This window comes from Pongo abelii, chromosome 9 (genome assembly GCF_028885655.2).
Source record: "Pongo abelii isolate AG06213 chromosome 9, NHGRI_mPonAbe1-v2.0_pri, whole genome shotgun sequence".
NCBI classification, from domain to species: domain Eukaryota; kingdom Metazoa; phylum Chordata; class Mammalia; order Primates; family Hominidae; genus Pongo; species Pongo abelii.
In genome coordinates this window covers 87,887,169-87,902,933 of record NC_071994.2, presented here as the reverse complement: position 1 = coordinate 87,902,933, position 15,765 = coordinate 87,887,169, and the positions used below count along the sequence as shown (strand labels likewise).

The 15,765-nt window shown below is 37.0% G+C and overlaps 1 protein-coding gene across 44 annotated transcripts in view; it reads left to right on the top strand.

The window, feature by feature from the left end:
- The window catches only part of SYTL2 (synaptotagmin like 2), a 116,479-nt gene that overhangs the window by 86,765 nt on the left and 13,949 nt on the right, over positions 1 to 15,765 (top strand). For 9 of the 44 annotated variants that reach the window (XM_054523934.2, XM_054523932.2, XM_054523921.2 and 6 more), the window contains exons 9-14: positions 2,937 to 3,038; positions 5,125 to 5,178; positions 6,438 to 6,485; positions 9,450 to 9,544; positions 12,741 to 12,860; positions 14,499 to 14,668. In XM_054523934.2, coding sequence (XP_054379909.1) covers positions 2,937 to 3,038; positions 5,125 to 5,178; positions 6,438 to 6,485; positions 9,450 to 9,544; positions 12,741 to 12,860; positions 14,499 to 14,668 — 589 coding nt within the window. 44 annotated transcript variants of the gene reach the window in all.

Genomic DNA, 15,765 nt, shown 5'->3' with positions numbered 1-15,765 from the left:
CTCACAATGAGTCTGCTTTATGGAATGCTGATGTAAAGGATGATTTTTTTAATTGGAATTAATTTAATATTCTTAAATGATGTTAAATTCTTCTTACCACTTCTGTGTTCCTGAGCCTTTCTTAATTAAAAAAATATTTATATTTTTTAATCAAATGCATTACATAAAACAGCTTTCCTATAAGGCTGTTTCAGAGTCTGAGTTGACTTCTCATTAATCTACCTATAGCATTTTTAGGTTTCAAAAAATACTTTTTAAATAACTTTTTGGGTTTGGAAAGTACCTTTAATACATTTAAGCTAGTTTTCCTCCTGGAAATATTTAGAATTTCTTCCTTAATTGGCAACCTTTATAGAAGTCTAGTAAGATTTGTGGCAAAGATATGCCACAGATGGACACAAATTTCCCATTCAGGAGCAATATCTTACCACAGTGGTGGCTAAATGCTAGGGACAAAATACAAGGCTGGAACTTTCCTTCCCTCAGATACCTTGTGCTGTGGTGTTTTTGTTGCCACTTTCTCCCTCTCATTTTCAATTATATGCACAATCTTCCCTTTCTAGAGTATGACTGGCCAGACGACTCACCTGATGCCACCTAAGGGCATTGCCTGGCCAGGTACATTTCTCTGGCTCCAGCCTTGGCTAAGTTGATGACCTGAATCAATCTCCACATTCATCTACCTGAACGTGGGGGCATTGGTTTTGGCGGCCAGGCTAAAACACAGGGCTTGTCTCAGTTTGCTATTTAATCGACATGTGGACATTGTAGCAGAGAAACCCCAGAGCAAATAGGAATGAGAAGCTACCTGATTAAAATGATGAAATGATAGAGAATGTTTTTTGGCTGGGACATTTTAACCAAAGTTGCACAACTGGTGTTGATTGCCTTCCTTGTAGTTTAGTAGAATTTGTCATTTGTTTAGCTCCTTTTGGTTCCAGTGAAAATAGATAAGCTTTACTGAGTGGCTTATTCTGAGGTGTGGATTCCTTTGTAAGTAGCTATAGGGTCTCTTCTTAAACACTGACCAAAGAATCCACCTTTAATCCTATTCAGTTAAGTCAAAGCCCCTCTAAAAAATTTTGTTGTTAATAAAAAAAAAAAGAAATTGAAATATCAATCTCTAAAACCATACATATTTATTTATAAATTTCTAATTAAATCTCTAAATTTATTTAATCACTAAAGTAAATAAATTTAATTAATTAACAATTAATATAATGGCAAGAATAAAGCCAGCATGTTAAACTTGTTGAAGTAGGCTCTGACTAAACTGCCCATGAGTTGCTAGGTAAACTGACCCACAGGAGAAGGAGCGCTTGCAAATTTGCAGTTATGTTGGAGACTATCATCTAATGTGTATCCCAGCATAACTGACTGAATAGCAAAAAGCCTATCTAAAAAAGCAGTGTTAAATAATCACCTAGGCCGGGCACGGTGGCTCACGCCTGTAATCCCAGCACTTTGGGAGGCCAAGGCGGGCAGATCATGAGGTGAGGATATCAAGACCATCCTGGCTAACATGGTGAAACCCCATCTCTACTAAAAAATACAATAAAGTAGCTGGGCATGGTGGCGGTGGCTGTAGTCCCAGCTACTCGGGAGGCTGAGGCAGGAGAATGGTGTGAACCCTGAGGCGGAGCTTGCAGTGAGCCGAGATCACGCCACTGCACTCCAGCCTGGGCTACAGAGTGAGACTTCATCTCAAAAAAAAAAAAAAAAAAAAAATCACCTAAACAGAGCCCAGAGAAGACATTTTAGAATTACAAGCCAATTAAGAGGTATAAAATGGTATAGTCATGATTTTAATTTAGGTTTATATACTCTAACCTAAATTATTATTTTAAAGCAAACTACAGTGGGGGTAGGATGAAAAATGAAGAGAAACCTACTATAAGGGTACTGTAATTTTGGGGAGCAAGCTAACACATTTGACTTGCGGCTGAGCTCTTAACTAAGCGATACCTCACTATGCTCCTTTGGGAAAAATTAAAGGTTCAGTAGTCAAATACTTTTGGAAATGCTGGGCCATTATGCACAGAGAAGGTCTGCAGTAAGGAACGTTTTAAATTTGAACAGAGAACATCCAAATCTAATTCATCTTAGAATCCATTTGCTATGAAATGTACTAGGCAGAACTGGAATGTATTTCAGGAAATTATTGTCTAGAGAAGTGGTTCTTAAATTGATTGATTCCTTAATCAAATCACTCATTGATTCAGCAAATATTTTGAAGTGTTTATTTCCAGCCACTGTTCTAGGCACTGAGAATACAACAGTAGTAAATGTCAGTACTTAAGCTTATTCATGATGGAGCCATTCCTTTTATAAAATAATGGCATTAGTAAATGATAGAGGCCTCCCTCCTGCAACTTTAAACTGCCTTACTAAAATAAAAATTTGACTATCCCATGTCATTTCCCAACATTTCATTGGAAATTATACTAGATCATGAAACCCAGAAAGTCTACAACCTTCGATCTGGAGAATGCACTCATCTGTGTACCCAATTATACACAGATGTTAAACATCTGAATCCTGCCTTCCACGGTTTTGAATTAATTTTATTAATGCTCCTAGAAGTATTTCATGGCTGTCTTCAAAAGCTAGAATGTTAAATGGGAAGAGTCAATGTCTGGCATAGGACAAATCATATGTCTAAAATAGGAGTAAACAACTAAGAGATCACATTTCTATTAATGTGGTAATCTTGTTTCTGTAGGGTTTACGTTTGCAAATATTTCTTGACCAGGAAAATTATTTTTAAGAGCATATTAATAGTGGAGAAATTTTATTTTCTTCTGTGAAATAAGTGCTTCTTAAAGTAGAAACTCATAGCATAATGTCTCTTTTCAACCTACCATTTCTATGTCCATATGTTAGAGGATTTTTTTTTTTGGTATTGTGCAGTGTTCATCGATTGTGTTTTATAACAGGTTCAGAAGAAGAACCCAGTCCTGTTTTGAAAACTTTGGAAAGGAGTGCCGCTAGGAAAATGCCTTCCAAAAGTCTAGAAGACATTTCATCAGATTCATCAAGTGAGAATAAAGTTCGCCTCACTGTTCATGCCCCATCTAAGCTTAAAAATGCCTATGTGCTCTCCTGTAGCCTCACTGCATGCTGTTGTGCACTGCACCCTCTAATGGGGCAGTTAACAGATGAAAATAACCTTTCCAAAGTGCGCTGAAGAGGCTCAACCTAAAGTGGCCGGAACTTTGCTTATAAAATAATATATTACATTTGGTTACTAAAATACTAGGTTTCCTTCAATTGAAGAATCCCAGTTTGAGTGTTTCTCAAGTACAGTGAGTTTCAAAGGATTGTGGTAACTAGTAGTATTAGTGACAGTAGTCATAACTAGCATTCATTGAATATTATTTGCCAAAACGTGCCTAATAATTTTACATGTATTATCTCATTTAACCAGCACAAGCAACCCTATGAGAGGTGAATTATTGTTATCCAAATTTAAAGATGAGGAAAATGAAGCTCAGAAATGTGAAATGACCTTTTTAGTATTACACAGAAGATCTGGGACTCAAAATTAAGCAGGCTATTATCAAGAACATTTATGAAGGGACCACATTATATATGACAGCGTTGGATGTCCAGTGAATTTTGCATGATACGGAGTTGAATTAGTCCCTGGCTTCAAGGACTTTCCTTTCTCTTTTATCCCTTCTATTCTGTTCACACTTTTCTTTTAGATACTGGAACTGTAAGCCCAAAACTACTTAACATGAAAGACTTTAGGTACACGATTCCCCACTGGCAGCTGCTTTAATGGTGAAGGATTTCTTGAGTACTAACAGAGAACATAATATATAAAGAGAGTTGTGTGCTAGACAAATGGACTAAGAAACCATGACTTCTTGGTGTTTTGTTCTTGCTATTTTCAAGCTAAAATGCACCCCTGGGATTGCAGATGGTCATAAGAAAAATTATCAAGTGAAAAGTTAACCACTACCAAACTCATATGATGGACAATTGGCCATTGTTATGTTTAGAATATTTTTTGTGCATTTGCAATTAAGAATAAAAAGTCAGAATTTAAAAATGAAGAATTTAGAATTAAGAATAAATTAAGAATAAAAAGTCAAATTAAGAATAAAAAGTCAGAATTTAAAAATGAAAAAAAAAAAGAAAACTCCACCAAACATTTCCTAAAATTCACAGATTCCCAGGGGTTTGGAGACAGTATTCCCAATTTGGAATGTAGTCCTAACTATCCCAAGGATCTTGGAATCTCAGGGTTAGAAGGGATCTTAAAAATCACCCATTTTAACCTTCCCCCAATGCAGGAATTCTCTCTAAAGCCTCCTCAACAGGCGGCCAACCCCCATATCCGCCTGAATGCTTCCAGAGAAGGCGAGTCGAATCCTTTGTTGGACAGCCCTGATTGTTTTTCCTTATGTTGGTGATGGGCCCTGAGAAAAAGAAAAAAAGAAAAAAAAAAAAAATCTGAGAACAATTGTCCCATTTAGCAGACCTCTTGCCTGTGAAACGTGGGGCTATTTCCATGGTGCAGCTTTAAAGTACTCAGGAATGTATAGGGTTAAAAAAAAAAATCACCATCAGCTGACGGGTATTCCTGCACGCTCCCTTCCAAATACCGATACCCACTCTCACACTAGCCTGCCAAGATTCCACTTAGCAGCTGGTCCCCAGTTACATCTCTTCAGTTGACTTCCCAAGCAAGCCTCCCAGAGGCATATGCGAATGATGATGCACACACACAAATATTTGTTAATGACCATGGGTTTGGGAAGGTGTTAGTCATGGCTAGCATCATACCCTTTACAGAAGAATAGAGAGGCTGTTGCAGCCCCGTGCTTTCTCCTGCTGCTGGCTGATTGCTTGCTCTGAACTAACCCTCTAACCCTTGGGAGTCTGTGTGCAGCAGTGATGTGAGCTGCATCCGGGCTGAAATGGGAGCTCCCGCTATGGCACTGGCTCAAGGAGCTAATCTAAAGAGAAAGTATTTTGGGGAAGACATCTTGGTTGCACCCCTCATTGCATCTTGACTAATTGCTTCCAACTCCGGGGGCTTCCAGGGACAATCTCATTGTTCTTTTCTCTCCAAGGGTCAGCCATGTTAACCATTTGTTAATTTCTTCTGAACAGATCAAGCAAAAGTAGATAATCAGCCAGAAGAATTAGTGCATAGTGCTGAAGATGGTAAATATCTTTATGTATTTGCATGTCTGTCTTTGTATTAACTTCTGGGGTGATTTGGGCAGTCTCCGGGACGCAGCTGTTGGGTAAATAGAAGAACGTCATTTGCCACTATGTGGTGAATAGTGCCTAAGTTACTATAAAACAGTTCTGATTTGGTACATTTAATATAGTTTGTATTCTTAAGGCTTCTTCTGGTGATACTGTCATGAGGATCTCATCAGAGACCCTTGTGAAGCAAGGGTTTCTATAAATAGAAAATTGTATTTCTTTGGATATGAGCTGATTTTTGCTACTCTGACTTGCAGAACTCTTTGTAAAGGCAGGAAGAGTGGAGTGAATTCCTGGGTTAAGTTATTCTTCTGTTTGATTCTCAAGTCTCAGCATTTAGATCTCTCTGGGCACAACTGGTAAAATCTTAAATTCAAAGGAAAGAGTCCCAGAACAAGGGTGGGAAATCGTGCCTCTGCTTATATAAATAACTAAATATAGACATAGGGTGAAGTTGATTCTGAATATAATGGAGCCAGAAGATCTTGAAGCTTGTCAGTGGATCAGGTATTACTTGGCTCTGTTATAAGATGAATAGTATAGTGGTGCCTTGGTTGAGGGAGAGACAGAAATGAGTCTGATTTTTATAGTGCAGAATTTATGCAAATGTATAATTTGTATTTGCATGCTGGATTTTGTTTATTTGTTGTTAAATTTGCCTTCACTATAATCATAAAAATGTGTACTCACTGAACTTTCCCATATAAATGCAGCAACAGAGCTCCTTAAAGATCATTCTTTACTTTTATGTAATAGTTTTGTCTTTCTTATTTTATATTTACAACAGCCTCACTGAAGTTGATGGGGCAGGGATTGTTATCTTCATTTCGCTGATAAGAAAAACTCAGAGAAATTAGGTGACTTTTCTAAGATCCTATAGCTAGTCAGTCACTGGGAGGGCAGGAAATAGAATCTCAGCTTCATTACTCCTAGTCCAGTGCTCCTTCCCATTTTCCATACTGTGGTCTAGTGAATTACAGGAAGGATGCTCCATATCTCTTTTGTTTGATCCCAGATTTTTAGTTGAACAGGAGACCTTAAAGAGGCTAATGAGGAAGAGTCACAGTGAGGAATGGATGAAAGCAAGATGAAAACCTGTCAGATGTATTCTGCTGTCTCAGTTGTGAAACTGACATTTGAGCTTTACTTTCATGTCTCTTTAATCCTTCTGTTAAAATGGTATTTATTCTCAATGTTGCCCTCCTGAGTAGATGAGAAAGCAGATCAGAAGCCAGATACAAATGAATGCGTACCAAGAAGTGAGTAGCAGGATCTTTCTCACAAATGACTAAACATTCCACTTTACATAGTATTAAATATACTGAAATAACTAATCCCATTAATAACAGTATTTATTATTGGCACTAACCTCCTGCAGCTTGCAAAGCTATTTCATTACGATAAGGCTTTTATTGAAAACATTTTACTATTGTCTGTGTTGAAAGAATGATTTGTGGTTCCACTGAGGGAGAGTTGTATATTAAATATATATATATATGTTATTGCTGATATTATTGTGCTTTTGTCAGTCTCTATGCTGTTTGAATCTCTGCTTAAAAGCAAGTTGGCACCTTCTGATTTCATTTGGTTTTTATGTTGCAGTATGATTTTGAGTATTGGATCTCTTGTGGCCTCTATACAAAACTGTAGATGTGAAGTCATTTATAACTTACTTGGACCTATGAAAGAACTGTTAGAGTATGTGCTTCTCTCCATATCCATAAAAGCAAATCTTTTCATGCCCAGGGTTTAAACTCTGAGGTTCAAAACTGCCTTGAATGGTAAATGGTTCTAAGTATAAACCAAGTGAACAAGTGAATCTAAGAAGTAACTGTATACCTGTGGAGAGTAATGCCTATCTACTAATTAATGTCTGTCATCAAGCAAAGATAATGTTTGTTCGATCTTTTCTGTTCAATCTTAAGATTACTCTACTTAGCTGTGACTATCTTAAGGACAAATAACACATTTAAAAAGTCCTCAGATGGCCTAGTAAAGCATGCAGCGGGGTGTGTGTGTGTGTGTGTGTGTGTGTATGATTTTTTAGCTTCTTGGTTTCACTCTGTTTCATAAACCCTAGGCACTGGGGGTGTGAAGATAATGATACACATATCTACCCTCAGGGCCACAATATTTTAAATAATAATTTCCCAACAGTCTTTGGATATGCTAATAGGGCTTAATGAGGAAAGCAGCTAAATGGAGGAGCCATTAGATAGAAAACCAATGTGCTGATGGCTAAAAGTCAGTGACATGTAGTGGGAAACCTGAAACTTTGCTCATGAGATCCTCCTGCCAGCAGTGAAGGTGCTGAGCTTTGGCACATGACTTGACAAATTCTTAAGAACTGCCCAGGAAAGAAGACAGTCCAAGCTTCAGCTCTTGTGAGTATGTGCTCTCTGTCTGACTATTGCAGAGGAAACAAGCCTTCTGCCCATAAGGGGTGTTAGGTAAAGGGGCTTTTCCAGTTACTTTTGAACTAGAACGTATTTAAGTTTGAGTGTCTTATATTATCTTGCTATGTTTTGTTCAAAATTTAGTCTAAGGAGTAAAAGCAAAACACACATAGACATATATACCTAAATATCTGTATCTTTATTCATGATCTCCTAATTGGCTTAGTTTATTGGTCAAGGCAAATAGACTACTCCTGTGCTGAACTCTGGGTAAATTAATTTGTCCCTTTTTTGTGATATTTTCCAAAATGACTGTTATTGCCTTTTCACTGGTAAAGAGTATATTCTTACCACAAAAATCAAATACATGATCCAAACACAAATGATGAAAGCCCATAAATCTAAAATTGATTATATTTGAGTAGTGGGTATAATTGAATTTGACCTTCATAGCATCATCCAACAATATACTTTGAAAATAGTAGGGTGCAATGTTATAACAAAAAAGTTTTTGCATTCTCACTGGACCATATTGTGGGACCTAATCTTACACTGCTACCAGTATAACTCTCCCTAATACACACACACTGTTGTTTAATGGGAAGTGATTAAAGTAGGTGTCATTTTAGTGAGACACCATAAATGCATTTTGATGTGCATTTACCTATGGGAGCCTAAGGATAGGTGAAAATTGTTATGTGAGCAAGGATATCTTTAGTACGTGTAGCTAAATTTTTAGTTTTTCCTTCATTAGATTTCTTTAAAGATGAATTTAATATTTAAGGATGAATTTGAGTCTTTTGTTTTATGTATATAAATATAATTTGATGTTTACCTATTTTCTTAATATCTCTTTTAATGATAAAGTCAATGTATCTGTTTCATTCATAATATAATTTAAGATTCTTTATCATATGGTATTTATTTGATTAGAAAATACTTATATAGAGCTTACTCTGTGCTAGGCACTAAGTGCCTTGGAAAATATTAACTTATTCATTATAAGAGCTGTGATTCACCATAAGAAAAGCTTAGATGTTGTGATTCTTAGAAAAAGAAGAAAATAGTTTTCTAACTAGGTGTATGCAAATTAGGATTATAATTTATCCTCTTCTTGTACCTTCTACATATATACTTTCTATATCAGAAAGAAGACATATGCTACACTTTCTTATTAAATTCTTAGAGTACCCTAACTTTAACCATTCTAACTTTGCCTTGGGATATTGAAAATTCTGAATCAGTGAGGTATCTAAATAATTTATATTTTCAAAAAATAATGTTTATTTTATAATTCTGAGTGTAAAACACTATCAGAAAAGTAATCCTCATGCTCACTAAACAAACCTACTCTAAGACACTCAACAACCAGAACACTTTTATTATTGAGTTGTGTACAAAAATCTTGACTGTCCAGATGAAATAGTTTTTCAGCCCGCAGTGTGTTAGTAATATATCTCAAGGAGATGAACCAATAAAGTACAGACCTTGTGGTCTGAAGCTCTGTTGTGAAAAAATAAGCTAACCCAATTCACACTGACAGTATAATTTGATTCAAGTTCAGCTCCATTTCAATAAAAAGTAGTGTTTTTAAAATTAACTTTGTTTTGTATTTGGTTCAACTCCTTGCTAGTTCTCTCTATATACAATTTATAAAAACTGCATGTTGCTAATCTCGTGATCCTGTGCATGTGAACTACTCTGCCTTTAACTTTTTTACAAAAACATGTTTGTTCATAGATTAAATGAAAGTATGTTTTCAACTTAATGTCTAATGTTTTCTGACAATCGTAAGAATAATTTTGAAATGGAAATGCTGCTGTTTAGTTTCCACAGTGCCTACACAACCTGATAATCCATTTTCTCACTCTGACAAACTCAAAAGGATGAGCAAGTCTGTTCCAGCATTTCTCCAAGATGAGGCAAGTTTGTCTTTTGTACCTTCAGAAAAATGGAGACAGAGGGTTGGAATTGCTATGCCAAGGTTGGTGTGTTTGTATTCCACTGTGGCAGAGACCAAAGAGGTCAGAAGGACTGGCCCTTGCCTTTCAAGTCAATAGAAGTAGTGTTGTTCATCCTGGAACAGGGAAAGGCACATCTCATTCGACTCAAACAGTAACTCGTTTTGGTTAGTGAAGTCAAATTGCATAGATTTAGGAATGTGACTTTTGTTTCAAAGTTAGTACAAAATAAGAAATCCAGGAAGGTATATGAACTGATTATTCCTCCGTAGTTTGGAGTCGACTTGATTTGTGAAAACTTAATTTAGGCAGCATGACTAGTTTGAAAGTGTTTGTTAATAAAGTAACAATGACACAGCAAGCTTTAAGGAGTATTTACTGGGTGCCAGGCACTTTACATATATCATTTAATCCTTCAACAACCCTAGGAGGTAGGCACCATCATTATCCCCACACATTACAGGTGAGGAAACTGAGACTAAGGAAGATTAACCTCACTCAGCTAGAAGGGGGTTCAACCAGGACTGGAGCACAGATCCAAGTTGCGTGCTGTTAACGACTATACTGTATACTATACGGTCTTAAGAAAGCACATGACTATAATTTACTATTCATTGAGTACCTAATATGTGCCAGGTACCTAATACTCATTCTGTCATCTAACTCTTACTAACTATATGTGGTAAGGACTATTTTCTTCATTTTACAAATGAAGAAAGAGCCCCAGAGAGGTTAAATAACTTTCCCCAAATCCAATAGCTACTGAAGAGTAGATCTAGGACTTTAACTCAGGTCCTTTGACTTAATTAAGATTCCATGTTCTTGCAGTCAGGTAGTTAGGAGCCTAAGCTTTGGAGCCAGATATCCCTAGTCCTGGTTATGATACTAATTTTCTGTGTGATCATGGACACATTCAGTACCTTCTCTGAGTCTGGTTTCCTTGCACCTACCACGTGAGGTTGTGGGGTATCGGTAGGATAATGCAGGGAAAACACATAGCACAGTGCTTGGCATATAATGAGTACCTGGTAAATGTTAGCTGCTACTGTTTGTAGTTTTGGTCTGATTTCTAATGGTGAAATAAAAGGCTTCATTATCAAGCATTCTCTTAGTAGATGGAATGTTGAGGAAAGCTCTGGGCAACACATAAATTATATTCTGTCACTGGCCTGGGCATCCTTTTGTCCATTCTTGGGCCTTCGATGAACTGTATCTGCAAATATTCAGCCCTTGCCTATGGTTAAGAGCACATGTTACAGTTTCCTTTGGAAAGAATCACTCATTCTTTGGAAGTAATTCATTAGCTAGAAGCCAGTAGTAGGCATGCCATGCAGTTCAACCATATAATAATATGAGGCCGGGCATGGTGGCTCATGCCTGTAATCCTGGCACTTTGGGAAACTGAGACTGGCAGACCCCTTGAGGCCCAGGAGTTCGAGACTAGCCTGGCCAACATAGCAAAACCCTGTCTCTACTAAAAATACAAAAAATTAGCCGGGCATGGTGGCTTATGTCTATAATCTCAGCTACTTGAGAGGGTAAGGCAGGGGAATTGCTTGAACCCGGGAGGCAGAGGCTGTAGTGAGCCGAGATTGTGCCACTGCACTCCAGCCTAGGCGATAGAGTGAGACTCTAATTGAAAAAAAAAAGTGTGTGTGTGTGTTTGTGTGTATATATATGTATGTGTGTGTATATATATATATTTTTTTGAGGCAAATTATATAAGTTCCTGGTTTTTAATTTTTCTCCTTCCTTCAATTTTAACCTGCTGTCTCATAGCTCCACACAGAAGAGAGTTCAAATCATCTGGGTTTGTGTATCAGAGATGCCAGAATTAAGCTGTATCATTTTGCGTGGGGTATAGGGTTGAACTAGGTATTAAAGAAAGTGGAAATGCAATCAGGCCTTGCTCATCTGTTCCCTTTGAGACTTATCATCAGTCCCATTTGTTGAGTGCCAGTTACGTGTAAAACACCATTCCAGATCAACAAGACAGAGTCCTATCCTTCCAATAATTCACTAATGATCTGATATACTAGGTAGAATGCAGTAGGCGCTAAAATAGAGGGAAATGACTGTCAGCATGTGGGGAGAGAGTGTGACAACAGAGACATTTAAAAGATATGAATTTTTTTAATCCTTGAGAAAGGATTCTTATCCACGTAAAGCATTAATTTTGCTTTCCTTTAACTCCTTTATTAATCTGCATTAGAATTGGCATCCATTATATTGATGCATAATTGCATGGTCCTGGAATATGCTGGCATGAACTAACTACTCCATAAAGGTGTCCCTTAACCCCTGGTGCCACTGAACTGTTCCATAAGCTCTCTAACCCTAAAAGGAGCTCATTCTGAATCATAAATTTTTAAAGCTACTATTTAATAAACTTTAGATTCAAATATAACAAAATTTGTTACTGTCACTTTTCTTTCTTGTCCCAGGTAAATACTTCCTCAGACATATTTAAAATAAATACCTGTATCTTACTTTTTTTAAAAAATGTGTTAAAATCTAATGTGGGTAGAATGTATAATTTAATATACTTAACTCTAGGAACAAAAAGATAAGCATAATAACACAGGAATATGTAAGGGGAAGTTTAAAAATTTTGAAAATTAAAATATATATATATGGCCTTGCGTTGAAACAGATGAGACTAGCATTTCTTTTTTCCTAGTTTAATAGTATGTCAAGTAAAAGATTTGATTTTTAGAGAAGTTAGGGGCTGTGCTAATAAGAGGAATTAAACATGATGTTTTGGTTTTAACAGTAAATCTTTTTATTATCTGGGTAAAGTTAATTTCTCATATATACCAATAGAGTTCCCCAGGCAAATAAATATATAATATTAAAAGAGTGGCAAGAAAGCTCACAATAGTGCTGTCTTCTGCAGCACTTTGGGAGAGACTACTTTGTAGGTGAAAAAAAATCACTTTGTTATTTTGGTAGCTAAGCACTGCCTTCCTCCTTAGGTGAGGTCAAGGCAGACCACCCACTCCATCCTGAATCCCATACCCTGGCAATTAGCACTAGCATCCTTTGACCTTGCATAAATGTCAGTGGGATACCAAAATATCATCTTTGCCTAAACAGAGATTCTGATCTTAACTCATTCTGAATTTAAATATTGTGCATATTATATGCTGTTTTGTAGAGTGATGACAGAGAAACAGATACAGCATCAGAAAGCAGTTACCAGCTCAGCAGACACAAGAAGAGCCCGAGCTCTTTAACCAATCTTAGCAGCTCCTCTGGCATGACGTCCTTGTCTTCTGTATGTAAACAAAGGCTCATATTAATATCTCTCCGCATCTCTGAACCTTGCTCTGACGTGCTCATGCTCATTGTAAAACAGCCTCCTCCTGTATTTCTCAGGGCACAAGCAGTTTCTCTAATCCATAATTAGCTTCTGGCTAGCTACATCTATCTTTTTTTTTTAGACTAACGGGGTTCATATCCATCATAAACAAATGTTTGTGGGGTTTTTTGTTGTTGATGATGTAAGTACTTCACAAATAAACGTAAATTGCCAAGAAGATGAACCACTAAATTTTTCTGTGCAACAAATGGGGTAACTATGATAAAATCTGCTTGTATCAGATATGCTTTTATATATGATTTGCAGGCATAGAATTGAACCTCTCTTTTAGTAATCCTGATGAATCAATATACTGGTTGACATGAAAGAATATGAGAGGTAATTCCTTGCCTTTTAGAAGGCATCTGAGCAGCATTTTAAAAGGAAATATCCTTAAGTGTAGTTACTCAGATTTGATTTAAGGGAATCTGACAAATTTGACTTTACATAGAACTTCTTGCATAAGGTGAAGTTGTGTGTGCATGTAGTATGTATGTAAAAATATATGTAAATATATCCACATACACTTATCTGAGTATATATATCTGAGTATATATCCACATACACTTATGTGAGTATCAGATATGCATACACATACATATATTTCACCTAAGTATGCTAAAGAAATGATAAAGCTGTGCTTAAATTTTTGCTAGCCTTGTGTTTCTGAAACCGTTTTTAAAAACCTATTTAAATTGAGTTTCTGCTGATAAAAATCTGCCTTTGGGAAGGTTTTAAACTCCCTTCATCAATCATCCATTTTCTACCCTTCCTGACCTCTAAAAGCGCATGGCTCAGTAAGCATTTTTCTAGATTCAGTGGATGGGTAACATGGTAAAATTCCTTTTTAGTGCCTTGGAAATTTGATACAGCAGTGTGTCACTATGATTAGAGTGTCTGGGTTTTCTCACATCTTCTTTCTTTCAGATTTTAAATATTAAGCATGCCTCAAAATGGATGCCTTTGAATGCCACCTAGCATAAAATCACCCTGCTTTGAAATGAGCCAGCATCTAAATAACATTGCATTTCACTTTTCATCTATGTCTTATAGGGAAAATTATTTAAAAACATTAGTCGGCTGGGCGCGGTGGCTCACGCCTGTAATTCCAGCACTTTGGGAGGCCGAGGTGGGCAGATTACTTGAGGTCAAGAGTTCGAGACCAGCCTGGCCAACCTGGTGAAACCCCATCTCTACTAAAAATATAAAAATTAGCTGGGCGTGATGGCATGTGCCTGTAATCCCAGCTGCTTGGGAGGCTGAGTCGGGAGAATCGCCTGAACCTGGGAGGTGGAGGTTGCAGTGAGCTGAGATCAAGCCACTGCACTCCATCCTGGGCAACAGAGTGAGACTCAAAAACAAAATGAAACAAAAAACTCTAGTCATGTATATCATGTCAGGTTGTCTTTATAGATACATCTTTATGCTATATTGAATTAACTGCTTTTATAAGCAAGCTAAAGAAATAATGCCAGCAAGGATTATATCCGTGATCCTTGTGCTAGGTTTAAGAATGAGATAGAGACAAACACTATGTATTTCTGATGCTTTCAGGTGAGTGGCAGTGTGATGAGTGTTTATAGTGGAGACTTTGGCAATCTGGAAGTTAAAGGAAATATTCAGTTTGCAATTGAATATGTGGAGTCACTGAAGGAGTTGCATGTTTTTGTGGCCCAGTGTAAGGACTTAGCAGCAGCGGATGTAAAAAAACAGCGTTCAGACCCGTAAGTACATTTTAGAGTCACCTACCTTCTCTTAGTTCTCCAACTGTCAATCTTATAGGAATTGGAAGGAAATAAAGTAATCAAGAGGAGGGAGGGTATGTGTTAAAAGGAATGTTTGAAGAGTTGGGGGGAAATGTCATTTTATTCTATAAATTCATATGTCAAACATTAAATTATAAAAATCACAGAGAAAGGCTGGGCACGGTAGCTCACGCCTGTAATCCCAGCACTTTGGGAGGCCGAGGCAGGTGGATCACAAGGTCAGGAGATTGAGACCATCCTGGCTAACATGGTGAAACCCCGTCTCTACTAAAAATACAAAAAATTAGCCGGACGTGGTGGCGGGTGCCTGTAGTCCCAGCTACTCGGGAGGCTGAGGCAGGAGAATGGCGAGGAGGCGGAGCTTGCAGTGAGCTGAGATCAGGCCACTGCACTCCAGCCTGGGCGACAGAGCGAGACTCTGTGTCAAAAAAAAAAAAAAAAAAAAAAAAATCACAGAGAAGCACAAAATGTTTCAACTTGGAAGGGACCTTTGGGGTCATCTTGTTCAGTTCCTTCATTTTACAGATAAGAACGCAAGGACCAGAGAAGACAAGTAACCCATATATGTGAATTCAGATAGAAGCAAAATGAAGAATGAGGACCTGAACCCATCTCTTTCCACCACACTCTCAAACTTTTTACAAAATTAGGGACACATGGGACACACTTCATAATGCTCAGTGGTATAAAAATAGTTAAGACTCTAGAATGAGAGAATTTTCATATTTAAATTATATCTTACAGAACTTTAGGGGAAATTACTAAAATTATTTTTTTTAATCACAGGTTTGATTGCACTTCAGTTTTTTTCTTTTTTTCTTTTTTTTGCAAATGCTGAATGGTATTCCCTACTTATCCCTATACAGAAGTCTGATTCTTAATTATTTTGCTGAGGCAAGTGCAATCTTTTTTTCTTTTATTCTTATTATAAAAACAACTGAGCTCAACATCCTTTTCTTTTTTTAACATTGAAGATAACTTGACTAGGTATTTACTAAGATTAATTTATTTCAAAAGACAGTAACAAAAACTTAAAAATACTGCAAGCACCAAAG